The sequence below is a fragment of the Phalacrocorax carbo genome, chromosome 8 (assembly GCF_963921805.1).
Source record: "Phalacrocorax carbo chromosome 8, bPhaCar2.1, whole genome shotgun sequence".
NCBI classification, from domain to species: domain Eukaryota; kingdom Metazoa; phylum Chordata; class Aves; order Suliformes; family Phalacrocoracidae; genus Phalacrocorax; species Phalacrocorax carbo.
In genome coordinates this window covers 25,802,974-25,817,547 of record NC_087520.1, presented here as the reverse complement: position 1 = coordinate 25,817,547, position 14,574 = coordinate 25,802,974, and the positions used below count along the sequence as shown (strand labels likewise).

At 37.6% G+C, this 14,574-nt stretch overlaps 1 protein-coding gene across 3 annotated transcripts in view; it reads right to left on the bottom strand.

Moving 5' to 3' along the window:
- Window positions 1–506: 506 nt before the first annotated feature.
- SLC7A6 (solute carrier family 7 member 6) overlaps window positions 507–14,574 on the bottom strand; it is a 30,820-nt gene continuing 16,752 nt past the window's right edge. For all 3 annotated transcript variants that reach the window (XM_064459332.1, XM_064459331.1, XM_064459330.1), the window contains exons 6-10: window positions 4,997–5,100; window positions 3,850–3,946; window positions 3,454–3,603; window positions 2,570–2,753; window positions 507–1,145 (exon numbers count right to left, since the gene is read on the bottom strand). In XM_064459332.1, the coding sequence (XP_064315402.1) occupies window positions 1,051–1,145; window positions 2,570–2,753; window positions 3,454–3,603; window positions 3,850–3,946; window positions 4,997–5,100 (630 nt within the window). In that variant the 3' untranslated portion in view covers window positions 507–1,050. The remainder of the gene's footprint in view (window positions 1,146–2,569; window positions 2,754–3,453; window positions 3,604–3,849; window positions 3,947–4,996; window positions 5,101–14,574) is intronic.

The window sequence follows — 14,574 nt, the reverse complement described above, 5'->3', positions numbered from 1 at the left end:
GGCTTACAGCTTTGGAATTACAAATACTACTAATTAGCATCAGTCTGTATTGCAATACTACTTTTTATTTCTGTTGTTATTCCTATTTTCTCTCCCTGCTACTTAGCTTTCCAGATATAGCTGCTGCCACAGAACTTTACTTCTGCTATAGAAGAAAAAAAAGAAAGTGGTTTGTTCTGCGAGTTTTTACATGGTCCTTTTCTAGTGAACAGCACTGAAATTTAGAAAGGGATTTTTCTGACTGCTGAGGTAACAACTGCTACTGTGTGTTCACTGAAACAGTTCAAAAACAGATGCTTACTATCTTCAAACTGAAGATTTTCATTTTGGAAGCTTCATAAAGCCTGTCAGAAGTTGGCCAAGTACTAACAAGCTAACAGGAAAAGAATGAAGTGTTAATCAAATTTTTAGTGGCCAGGTCCTTTGTAAATCCTTGCCGCAGTCAGATACCACATTTCCACATAGTATACAGAATAAACTACTTATCTTTAAGGGAGAAAGGTTGGTTCTGTCTTTAAATAATACAGCACAACTTTATTAATTTTTCTGCTAATAATGACAAATCAGGTAGTTTCTTGTGACCACTTGTCTTCTGTGATAAGAACTGAGATAGCACAGCAAATCACTTCATGCAAACATCCATCAGAATTAAGCTGGAATGACTTTTGGTCTGAGTCAAAGTGGTTTTCAGTCTAACTTAAAAATGCATTACTTCACCACCTGGTTCTGCAAAAATCTAATTTGATCCATTAGCTCTTACCATTTTAATACCAATTCTGAAGAAGGAACAGTACTGACACATAGCTTGTATGCCTGAAATGAGTAGGTAATCATTATCCAATGAAAACATGCCCTGAAAATATGCCACAGTTTAGGATGGTGATGCGAGGGCACAATTTTTATGGAAATCCAACTGCAACTAAATACATTTTCAGAGTTTCTGAAAGACCGCTGGAAACAGTTTTCCTGGTTTTTCCAGTTCCATCTCTTCCCTTTTTTTGTCATAATTGCTTTATCCTCCCTCCTGTTTCTTGTAATGGCTTTGAAATCCTAGTTGGATTTGATTTCTAACTTCTTTTCTTCATTTGTGTCCATCTCTGTTAAAACACAGTAACAGAGCAGCTGCATGTTTCGTGTGACTGCACCTGCATACGAAATTGAAGATAATCAGAAGAATAGCCACCTCAATGTTAATTACCCAACATGCACCTGACTAATGAAAGTTAATTGTCAAGAATGCTGCCTCACTTCTCTTGAGGGAAACAAACAATGGAAGTTAATACAAAAAGTGTCTTCCACTCATATTTTTTAAAAATAGATAATGTTTAAAATGTTGATATCCTAGGGTGTTTTTCTTCTTAGGCCCCTGCCAAGGAATCGAAATAAAATATTTTTCTCTACAGTTAAGAGTGTAAAAATTGGTAGAAAAAAAAAATAAAACAAGAACTTCAAGTAGCGCACAGGAAAGTGACAAGATTACTAAATATTTACACATTCACTGGGTGCTGCAGCACCACATCCTGTTGCATTCTAAGATTATGCTATAAACCTTCCTTTCCACATCCCTCATTATGATTTTCTCACATAGTAACAATGGCAACAGCATACTGCTGGAGAGAAATGTATGAATTAACTGCAGCAATTCAATAGAAGGCAAAATTCTGTCTGTGACTGGCATAAAAATCTATCCATCTTCCAACAACTGATTCAGTAAAGCAAGACAGTTCACTTGCATTACACCAAGTATGTCCAGCCCTTTTACAGTCATCAATCTTGCTTAAGAAAAAGACTTTTCATGAGCTTGATTAAAGAGAAATGCATAAAACATGGGGACAAAAATCTGTAGAAAGTGGATGGTCTTTTAAATCTACAGTAAATAAAATCTGGGTGTAAAAACATAAATAAAATTAGTAGACCCCTTCTCTGGATCTGGTTGGGATACAGTTAACATCCTTTATAGCAGCCCAGATGGCACTGTGTTTTGGATTTGTGGCCTAAACAGGGTTGGTAACACACCAATGTTTTGTTTGTTGCTAAACAGTGTTTGCACAGTATCAAGGCTATTTTTTTTCTTCCCACTCTGCCCTGCTAGCAACCAGATGGGCAGGAAGTTTGGAGAGGAGATGGCCAGAACAGCTGACCCAAACTAAGCAAAGGGATATTTCATGCCATATGATGTCATGCTCAGCAATAAAAAATGGTGTAGAGGAAGAAGGGCGTACATGTGGGAGGGTGCCTTCCATGGTGGCCGTTGCTTGGAGACTGGCTGCGCATCAGTCTGCCTGTGGGAGGTGGTGACTGTGTTTGCAGCAGCAGCAGGGTTTTCCCCCCCCCCCCCCCTTTCCTTGACTTACTAAACTGTCTTTATCTTGACCAACAAGTTTTCTTGCCTTTGCTCTTTCTATTCTCTCCCCTACCCTGCTGTGGGGTGCTGGTAAGTGAGTGGCTCTCTGGGACCTCAGCTGCTGGCTGGGGTCAACTGACCACAATCCGTTCCATCAATAAACTGAGATTCCCTTATTTAGTTTTCCTCTTTCCTAACATCATCTTCATCTACAAAGAAACTTACCTAAAATCTTGTTGATAAACTGAGGTCTTCTTGATGCAGGTAAATAGACTCCCAAGAAGAAGACTGGAATTCCAGATAAAGCAATGGCAATTCCAATCAATGAATTTATGGTGTCACTATAGAGCGGCACCACCACCAGAAATACTGTGCATATACAGAATATTATTGGGAAAGCCACACTCAGCTGGAGACAGAAAAACACAGAACAGAATGTAATTGAAATATTTGTTGCCTACAGTTCTAATTATTTTGGTGAGAACTACAGACTTTTCCCTCTCAGTCCCACTTTGTGAAATTATCTGCTCTTTCTCTTATATAGCAGGCTATTTGGAACCATATTGAAATTGCAGAACTGCTGCTAAAATTTGCAAAAGTAGTCAAGTATGGTAACTCTGCTGCCTTGAAAGAAACTGTATAACAGCATGAAGTGGTTTTAGACAAACCCAATAAATCCCAGGAAACAAGAATGACTTTTTCATCTAGTGTATCAACTTCAAGCATGGGAAGGTGGTAAGAGGATCAGATATTCAACTGAAACTCCATCAGAGCTAAATGTGGTCCATATTGACAGAATTAACTTAAGCATTCCTAATTTGAGATCACTAATTGAAGAAAAAAGGCTAACTACTATGCTAGCCTATTGAGACATTCTTGAGTTGACAGAGCGAAGGGCTACTGATTGAACTAACATACAATTAAAAAGTATATCATTACAGTAATCACAAACTAGTTTTCATGGTACAACATAAAACGAAAGCCATGTTTTGTGTCCTGATCAATTTGTAACCTTTAGGCATAACATGTATCATCCACATTTTAGACAGTACTTTCACATTATGTGAAAGAGAGGGATCTTGAACAATTCTGTAATAAGTAAATATTACCTTAAGAGGCCTGGGTCGATCTGGTTGCTTCCAACGTAGATATAATTGCCCAGCAATAGACAGACCAACAAAAAACCAGTAACTGAAACTGAAGTAATTAATAAGCTTGAAGACGTCTTCCACAGCCAGGTAAATAAGGGTCATAACACACTATCAGAAAAGAACGGAAGTGAGATGAACAACAGAAGTTTGAGTTTATGCTGCTTTTTGCCTGAAAGTAACACCTTTCCCCCTTGGTGTTTGGCATGACTTTATGCCTCTCAGAATTCACCCTCTCAGAAATCACCTCAATGACAGTAAATCTGAAGTTCTCTCTTGTACTTTTTTAAAGTCTTCCTTTAAATAATTCATATGGTCACACCTGAACAGCTGAAAAGGAAAGCAGTAATAACTTACATTGAAAAGCAGTGCTGGCACAGGTGTGAACCTCCCTATATGGATCATAGACAACAGATCAGGAAGGTGACCTTCTCGCGATCCTACAAAAAATAGCCTGAAAAACACAAATCAAAAAACGGATGTTGAGGCCACAGGTGAGAGAGAATGTGTTACAAGAAAAACAAAAAAAACCCAAACAAACAAAAAAACCACACAAAAAAAACCCAATACCAGTCAAAATAAGTTTTTACACCACTGAATTTCCATCCTTTGAACTGGAACATGGATTCAACCCTTCCAGTAAAGATGTACTGTACAACAACCATTAAAAGATATATAAGCTTTTAGAAACATGCTGTTAGCACACGTTTTTAGAAGACAATCCTACAGGCAAAATAGAAAATATATACAGCAACTGAAATAAATTTCTATTGTTTTAAAAAATTCTGAAAGCTAGTGCTGAAAACATTCTAGCTTATAGCAGAATAGTTTTCAAGGCCAACAAGAAGAGATTAGGTCTCTAAAAAGAGGTCACTCAACCACGTGCTCGAAACACACACGTAATTTCATTCTCAACTGCAAATTGTTCTATAGAGACTACTTCACCAGATCATGTTCATATTTGTTCTCAGTATAGAGGCATTGTGCATACATTCAATGGAAGGATGTTAAAACGCCTGACTAAACTTTCACTAGTCACATCCATAATCAGTGCTCAGAGGAAAGCTTCTATACTGTATCCTAAACTTTTTAACTGCAGCTTAAGAGCAGTAGCAACTTCTGAAACATTTTACCTGGAAAAAAAACCTTAAAGATTGTGACTTTTAAAAGTCAGTAAGTTTTAAGTAAATACATTTGAAAACAAGAACTTGCTAGAACTATTGTATCAAGTAAAATGGAAAATAACTCAATCCAAATAATCAGAAGGCCTAAGGACTCACCACACGGACAACATTCATTAGAATTGTATTCTGCATACAGCTAGGAATGCTTTGGGGAAGTAAGGCAGTGTTAAGGGTGTATGTACACACACAGAGGTTTATTTAGGTCTGTTATTACAGGTTCTGTTACAAAGTATTTTTGCCACTCTCATAATAGGTGAGCATAACAGTAACACATAAGAATACTTACGAATATTTGTCAAACACAGAGAGATATACACTACCTTGATGATGCTAGAATTGAAGCATTAAGTCCACCAAAACAAGAAAAGGCTACAGCAATGGGAATTGTCCAGCTGAAGATACCAAATACCTGGTCAGCAAATGTCTAATGAAAGGGAAAAGAAAAAGGAAACATGAAAATATATGCAACAAGGCATATGTAAAACAATGACATCAAAGCTTTTGTATTAAGTTTGTGTGGAAAAACAGTAATATAGTAAGAACAATCCAAAAATTGTTCTTACACAAGGAAGCACAGAGCTTTTTTATTTATTTGTGGATTCTAAGTAAGCACAAACTTCTTTAGCCAAGCACCCGAACTCACATTGTCTGCTCACAAAGGAAAACAAAATGTATTTAGAATTTTCTCACCAATGCTAATATATTTTATTATCTAACTGAACTACAGAACTCAGGTGTACATAGTGACTACAGAATAGAGGACAAAAATATTATTACATATCCAAAAAGGGAAGTGTCATATTGCAGATGATAAACATAGCTGCCATCATACTGACTGTTTACAGACACTATTCTAGGAAACTATTTTTTTATTCTTTTTCAATTTCCTAGGCAACATCTTCTTTTCCTTTAGCTCCACCAGCACAGCCTCTGGGCTCTGCTCTCACAACATGGCAAATGACAGCAAGTATCTTATTAGCAGTCATTTGTTAATGTTGCTAGACAATACTGCAGGCCAACTGTGGTGACTTTCCATGATAGAGCTCTGAAACCAAGAAGCCAGGAGCATCAAAGTTTCACAGCAGTGGTAAGAGTCATTGATTGCCAGTGATCTGGGACCTATAATGAAAATGGGTAATAATTTGCAATATATTGCACTGGTAAATTCTGTTCAGCCTCCTGGATGGAGAAAAAAGGGAGAGATATTTAGAATATCAGACAAAATATTTGAAAAATCAAGAAATTTAATACATGAAGACTGACGGCTACTAAATCCCATCTCAGTCTGAGCACTGTACATGTCTGAACATTAGCATGTTTGGAGTTAAGCAGAAATCTGCTCATGCTGTGTTCAGAAGATGTGGGTGGAAGCCTTCCTATCCCAGTTCTACCTACTGATAGCTAAATTACTTCCATGATTTCTCTTAGAGAAGCAATCTAACAGTCATGGTAGCAAAAGGATTATGTCTACATTAGGCAGCATGAAATCACTATCATAGAAAAAGAAAGGTACATACTTATGTATAAGTGGTATTGAAACAAACTCCAAAGATTTTGTGGGTATTAGAACATTTTACATCTCAGCAAGTAGCAGTAATCTAAACCATTTTATGAACCTTTCTCTAAATCACTTTCTTAGCTTTTTCTTGCTTTATCAATTTCAAGATTCTCAGACAGAAAAGGAAATACATACTAGTTCAGCTTTCTGCAGGTCTGTCTTTTATATTACAAAAATTTTCTTCAGTTTTTAATATTTTAGGATTTTGAAACACCTCCCCCTTCCCCTCCCCTTTAAACTACTGGTCTTCACTGTAACATTTATGAACCAGGAATTTCAGTCACAGTGGATTAACATTCAGAAACGGCCTTTGTTTGTAGCACATAAAGTTATCTGGATTTAACAGTAGTCAATTTTTTATTTAATGACTCCAGGAGCAAGATTGCCAAAAGCAGTGCAATGTGATCTGTTTTCTGAATGTTTTTGTAGGTGAAAAAAGCCTATATTACCTAATATAGATACTTTTTTTTTCATTAAATGAATGATTGATTTTTGTAGGCAAACCCCTGCATATAATGTCAATCTTTAAACCATAAAATGCAGAAAAAATTACTGGCATAAAGCAAAGTTTGGCTGGTTAGTTTCCTGTTCTTTGTCTGGGGTGACAAAGTGCTTTGTTCAGTACTTTATACAGGTTAAGTTTCAGAATCCAGCTCTGCTTAGCTCTACACCATCATCTACATTAAAAAGCAAAATTTATTCTGTCCTTTTGTGTAACTTAGTTGAGCCTCAGCAAAGACAGATAGGATTTCCTGCTGCTAAGGGACAATGCAAAGGGGTATAATCACTTCAACGGGAACCTTGCCAAAAGGTTCACAGTCCATCAGCTGTGTTAGTCACCCTTATTCTTACTAAAGCACATCTCTTCCAGAGCTCTTTTAGTTTATACATATTAGTATAAATATAATACTTTCATACTTACATACTTTCATACTAAATACTTCCCTCAGGGGTGGAAAAATGCACACACACACATTCCCACAGAAATTTAAAAAATTAACATGAGAAAAGTATAGAAGAACTAATCCATGTATGAATTCTATTTTATGCTGAAATCAGAACATTGATTTAGCAGAAGACCATGCCATAAGAAATACGTTCTGTATATCATGGACTACCCCTTTTCAGTCAATTGAAACTGAACAAGCAACAATTAACTTACATTATTGTATGTAAAAGATTTCTGCTGCTCAAGAATAAATAATTACTAGAACCCACAGAGCTTCTCTCAGGTTGTATTGGATCTAAAAGCAGCTCTGAGAAACCTAGTCTCCCAAAGCAGAATGTAATTCACAATGACTCAGTGAATGAATTAAGACTTCTCCAGAACAAGTAAGAATGAAGACAAGATGAAAATTCTAATAGGCAATTGTTGTAATATTTTAAAGGATGATTTAAACCTGACTGGTGATTTCTGAAGCCAAACAGAGTGAAATTGCTAGACACAAAAAACTGCTAGAGGATTTTTTAAATACACAAAGCTAAGATACAGAACTCACTCAACAAGATGTTAGGGAATTAAGATGTTTAGTAAGGTTGCCTAAAGGGTAAGCATTTAGATAAGTAATATTAACAGCTGAAGTTAAAGAACAGAGAGAAAATGTATGAATGTAATCTTACGCTGCAGGATGCAAATTAGCTAATCTGTCATTCAGATAAACTCTTTCCTTCAAAAGGCAGGTACGCATTTGTTCTTTGCAAGCATTTCCTGTTTCTTTTTGAAACATTTAGTAATGGGCCAGTGTGGAATGCCAGATGTGGGACTAACTCAAAGCCCATTTCCATCCTATAATGTTGTTTCACACATCCTGGAAAGCAGCAATCACTCATATGAGAAGTAAAAACCAGGAAGAGTTAAGGCAACGCTATGGTATCACTGCCACAAATTATACACAGATCAAGACAGTATAGATTCAATGTGTTCTGGATGCAAGCTGTATGAAGTGTAACAACCGTTGATCCAGCTCAAAAATCAGATAATTAATTTCCCTAGATCTGTACGAGTCAGCCCCTTCAAAAGAGAGAATAACCTAGTGACAGCCTTTACCAAACAATGTCATTTCCAATGTACTTTCTAAGGTTATAGCTGGGATTCTTGAGAGAGCAAAGGGTGGAGCGTTAACTTCAAGAGCTTAACTTTTCCTGCCCGAGGTAAGGCAAAAGAGTGTTTTAGTTGAGAATTATCTAGAAAGTTCATCTTGGTTTGCCAAGTAGATCTGCCTGCAAAATGATCGTTCAGCAAAACAAAGTTGAAAGGTACCAGAAGGTTGGCTAAACTTTCTAGTGGTACTATCTAGCTTAACATGCCAAGCATAGACCCACCTGCCTTTATGCACGTGTTTTCTGACAGGGATCCCCCCTCATTTCTAACATAAAAATCAGCCAAGTTCATGTATTACTACTCACACAGTAAACACACTTTTATACTTCAGAGTACACATCTATAAATCCTACAACACTCCCATTTTAACAGGTGCCAAGGAATGTCTTCTCCAAAGCTGAGCTATACTCTCTTGCGAACAATGACAAAACCAAAGATCTCTCCAGTGTTTCTTGCAGCATTACTGAAGTGTAAGTAAAAGTGGGTGGCTACGATAAGCATTCGACTCTGCATGTGTCAGAGGGTTATTTTGCATAAAAAAGAATGGCAGAGAGAAGTGCAAAAAGCAATCAAATTATCAAGCACATACACCACGTGCACTGTACCAAGAGAAAGAGAGAGGGGAGGGAGAAGAGTTAGTGGCTGCTTTCTGCTAAAACCACAATTGTATAATCATGGATCCTCCACAAATAACCTAGGCCTGGGCTCTGAACTAAGCACTTGACCAATTCCACTTTAACTACCACTACTTCTGGGAGTAGTGAAGTGCATTTATAAAAACAAATGAGCTGGCAACAGGGGAAAGAATGGAGCATTTGCAAGGGTATGCGGAGAAGGACAGAGGAGCCTACCTGGAGGCAGCTATAGCAGAAGCATTTAGTCCACCATAACAGGAGAAAGCCACCACTATGGGGATGGACTTCTTCTCAAGTTTCTTCTGAGAAAGTCTAAAGAGCAAGAAGGATTAAGAGATTAAATTGTCATCTCCGCTATAGTTTGAATAGTCCTGTACTCCAGAATTGAACTGTAACTGCTTCCAACAGCTAGGAGACAGTAAGAGAATTCAGTGGCTGACAAAGCGCTTGCAATTACAGATAAAGTCCTTTTATGCCCTCCCATCCATTGGACATGTAAAATATACACATATGTACACACACTGTAGAAAGACATGCACCTGGAACTGTTCCCCATAGTTCTGATTTTTTTTTTTTTCCAAACCATCAACAGGGAATAACAATGAAGGAAGAAGCTTCCAGCCATCATGCACTTCTCAGCTGAACTGCCCTCCATTCGTCACGACTAAAATGTTACATTACTCCCAGAAGAATGGTCAAAAACTGAATCACAGCTTGTTTCAGGACATGAATGACTGTTTTTAACTGCATTTTAGTTTTATCTTGGGTTAGTTTGATCTCATGATCATCAGCTGGTAATTTGTGAATTGTTTGCAAGAACACCTTATTGTCCTTTTAAAGGTCCAAGCAACAGTTCTATACAAACAGGTTGAACTAAAAGCAGCAGGAATTACCCTGAATAAAGAGCTGCCTCAGCAAAATACACAGGATACTGCCTCACACCCAGTAATTCAGGCACACAGACAATTAGAAAGACCCACGTTTATGTTACAAGTCACAAGATGAGAACCATTTCATCACACTTAGCTGCACACAAAAAGTGCATTTAGAGGCACACAAAAAATGTCGGGCTATACTGAAAGCATATGGAGCTGCAAGCACATGCTAGGCTGACAAAGCACTAAACAGTAATGATCGGATGGATAAATGCAAAGAGGAAGTAGTCCAACGTGAATCAGAAACGTATACAAAACTATACCCAAAGATTATGAGGTATTTCTTTTAGGAAGGCTTGCAAGGCATCTAAGAGCCTCTTCATGTAGCTCACTTCAAGATCCTATTGCACATGTGAGCTTTTCCGGGTTCAGTTCTATAACATTCTTACCCTGAAAAGTCATATAGAGCAGTATAAGGAGATTAATATATATGAACAATCTGACTAGTATCCTGGAAGTGTAATTTGACTTTTCTCTTGAGGCAGAGTATAAATACATTCCCACATTACAGGAAAATTTGGCAGTCAGAACCACAGTCCATTTTCTCAGTTTTTAGCTTCTCAGGCCTTCAAGGAGCTACCTCCTTAAGGAAACAAAGAAACTATGATTTATGGCAATCAGGAAGCCATACATGCAGAAAAGGCACTGAGTGGATGAAGTTTGCTTCCACTGGCATAGATTACATTTGTCAAGATACTGTATGACATCTGTTCAGTTTGACCAAATTAGATTTAACATCAAATATATTAAAGAAAGGAAATCTCCATCAACTGAAAACAGAGTCAGAAAATTGTAAAGGTGCAAAAGAAAGCAATTTATATGTTGAGGTTTCCTGTAATTCTTGTTTCAACTACTATTCTGTTGATTGATTCTACTCAGACATAAATCTCTCCTTGTATTATTGGCAACACTTTTTCTTGGAGAAAAACGTTCCAGTGCAGTGCAAGGTCCAGCATGAAACTCTCTTCATCTTTAGGTCACTCAATACAATCTTAAACAATGCATTACTCTACTGCATTCATATATTGCACGTCTACTGCATGTAACGCATCTCTTCTGCATGGCCCACATTAAGATATCAGATGCCAGCTCCAACAGTAAAACAGTCTCATTTATGTCTTCATGGGGGTGCTGAAGACTCTTCATCTAAACCTTCTCAGGTGTTCATCCTGTTCTTAGCATTTTTAATAGCTAGCTGTAGAATAAGGGTTCAGTGTTTTCCAAAGTCTCTTTCTCATATTGAAAATATTATGTAGCACTCAAGTTCTGGCTCAACTTTTCAGCTTATCCTCCAAAGCCAGAGAACTTCTTTACAACTGGCAACAGGAGTGCTGCATTGGTAGTGAATTACAGCTAGTTCCAAGAAAGCAAGCAAATGACTTACTAAACAGCTGTCTTCTAAAAGCAACTGCCTGTCCCTAATGAATAGTTCTTCCATTTTAAGGTACAGAATGTGCATTTCATCCAAAGGAACCTTACTGGGAGGTGCCACTGCAAGCAAGAAGGTGGACGTGACACCAGCAGCCAAAGGCAAGCAGATTTTCCTCTTCAGAAAAGAAGCCAGTGACTGGCCAAATGAAGTGAGAGAAATAATACCCAAAAGGTGTCTTAAGAATTTCTGGTTGAATTCAGTTAGAAGAAAGAGGCTCATCATTTGTTAAAACTATATACCAAAGAATAAAATGGCTAAAACACAGAGCCTCCCACATTCCTGTTTCATCAAGGGAGGGGGCACGTTGAAGCAAAGCAAGTCTGCTCTAGAACATGAGTACACCAGGGTAAATTGGATTGATCAATGATGGACTTGCAAGATGGTATTCCAAGATGCAGCTGAAGTCATCTTTATCCTCAATCTACAAAGCTGTACAGCTCCAAGAAAGGTGACAGCCAGCTATGTGGGTCAACTGTTTGCTTCAACCAGGAATAATTTTTAGCTTTTGCAAGTGAAAGAAGTAAGCTGCAAATATCACCTATTATATGAACTCAATCAAAAAACCCCAGACATGACTAACACAGGAAGCAGGTAACAAGCTATGCACTGGCAGCCACTATGTTCTTTCCTGTTAGATGATGACGCAGCCCAAAAAGTTCTTGTGGAGCCACCTGCCCTCTTCACAAATAAAAAATACAACATCTCCCTCAGACACAAAAAAATAATTGTTCAGTGACAGGAGAAGGTGAGACAAAATTTCTGCTTTTACTTGTTTATTTTAAGTGTGTTTGTGCTATGGAGTAACTGCTTCATATGCATAAAACATGTTGTGATGGTTTGCATAAGAAAGTAAACCAGAAGTAATATGTGAAACTCCAACAGGAATCTTTGAAAAAGGAACCAATTTTACATGATCAGCAACTGCCTGAAGAGCATTTGTAGAACTTCTAAGCTAGCTGTTGCTGTATTACTTAAATTACTTCAACACAGAAGAGCTTAAAAAATTAGTTTCTTAGCCCCAACACTGGGACTATACCACAATGAAGTGGTACTTCACTAATACTGAAGTAAAAGAAGGCCATTTTATCATTTTGTTCCATACTATCCCTTGGTAAGACTTCTTTCACCTCCCAGCCACCAAGAAAAACAGTATGCAAGGTGATGTGCAAAGATACACTATTATTAGTATTTCTTTTACTTATAACTTTTACTCTCATCATTTAAAAACTGGAAATAGCTTCACTCCCTCTTTCCAGCTCAAAGCGTCTTGACTGAAATGAATACAAGAAAGCTACTCCATTCCCTCCCAAAACAGCAACAAGGGAAGATAAATTTAACTGCTGCTTTACTATACAAAAGGCTGTAAAATGCAGTAATATTACTACCATGTTTCTTTAAAAAAATAATTATTGTGATTTTCACCCTACAACTACATAGAGGGAGATAAGGAAACTACAGCAATCTGTATCATGTATCACATGTCAAATATGTGAGCAGACCAAAGTGACTCATCTTCATCAGATTAGTTTTTTGAATGGCTTAATTCTCATCTCCTTTCTTCACTCATTCACTGACCACAATGCCCTAAGTCTTCTCAAAAATTCCACTGAGGATAAAATTCCCTTTGACCACCAAGAAAGATTCCTAACATGAAGATTTTTACATTTCTGTATTATAGGAGGGTTTTCAAATACAGACCATTACAGTCATTAGCTCTTTTCCACTCCCACCTCCCCAGTTCACTAGAAAACTGTGGGTGCATTATGAGTGTTTTAATTCAGACTGCAGGTGCACTTTTGAGGCAACTCTCCCAATTATTGCCACATACTGCTTTTTGGTTCACATTATTTCGCATCAGAGGCAAAGGAAGCTTCCCTTTTAGAACAGGCTAAATTGGAGGATGCACTTCAAGAGCATACCTATTGCCATCCAACCACATGCAAGCATTCAGTCCACAGGACCTCATTAAAGGTAGTCCAAAGTAAAATATCCCCAGGGTATACTGTGCAAATCAAGTCCTCAGTGTCAACTGTTCCACTCTACAGGCATCCTTCCAGAGGTCCACACTACTTGCTAATGTATTAGATCAAGCTTATACTTGGTTTCATAAAACTGGACAATTAAATTCATATCAGCAATGAAAAGGAATCTTTAATGAGTCGTGTTAAGTATCAGACTTCAGCTGCACTTTCACCTTGTGATTCTAAAAGGGATATAAGTAGTGGCAATCAGAAGACCATTGTTTGCCAGCTGATCAGATGTCTCAGCAAAAACACCTATAGATAGAATGCTGTTTAAACTTTTAAGTGAAAGTATTAGAGAATCCTGTGATCTAGTGAAAAGGCACAGCTCTAGACTTCCGAAGTCATTCACTCAGTTAAGTTGCATTAAAACTAGCACAAGAAGTAAATTCCCTAATAATTTTGGAAATTGCAAACATATTTTCTCATTCTTATCCTGGTCATGCAGTATCTCTGCATGCAATTAGACTGACTAAGGATTTGTATCATTCTTAAGCCTTCCTTTTTCCTCCACCACGTCCAGATGCATCCTATACTAGAGAGGAAGACCTAATCTGTCCAGTTCTGAGTATTACAATTTCATGTAAAAATTACACAGCACTTGTATATACATAAATGTATGCACACACACAAAAATAAATATGTACTCACTTTCGGTCAAGAATAATGTCAAAAAACCCCAACTAAATGAAGTGTATATAAAATAATAAAACTTTAGGCCTGGGTTTCACATGTGTAGTAAGGTTCGGGCATCCATCGTCCGTCCTTTATCTGGCCAGTCACTGCCACTGTAGTGCTACCACTTGCTGTGTACAGCAACATAGGTTGGACAGGCCCACGGTGAATCATTCCCCCCATTTCCCAGGGTGGATCAGTTTTCCTGATCCCATTCACCAAATGGGTGTAACAACCTCTGTGACAACAAAGGCCAGGAGCAGTAGAGTAGGCACAGAATACTCTTAGGGGATAGGCTGGATTGCAGAATTTCATTGCTGTCAAAGGAGTATATTTTCCAAGTCTTTGTTAGGAAAAAAAAAAAACCCAAACAGTAGTGTATTACTTTACAGAAGTCAGGATGGACAGTGGTCTGTGTCTGGATTAATTAATTTTGTCTGAATTAATTCCAGACAAGAATTAAAATTCCATTATGAGACACTGGGACGTACTTTATATAGGATACCATAGCCTACAACAGAAATAAATATTCCTGGAGATG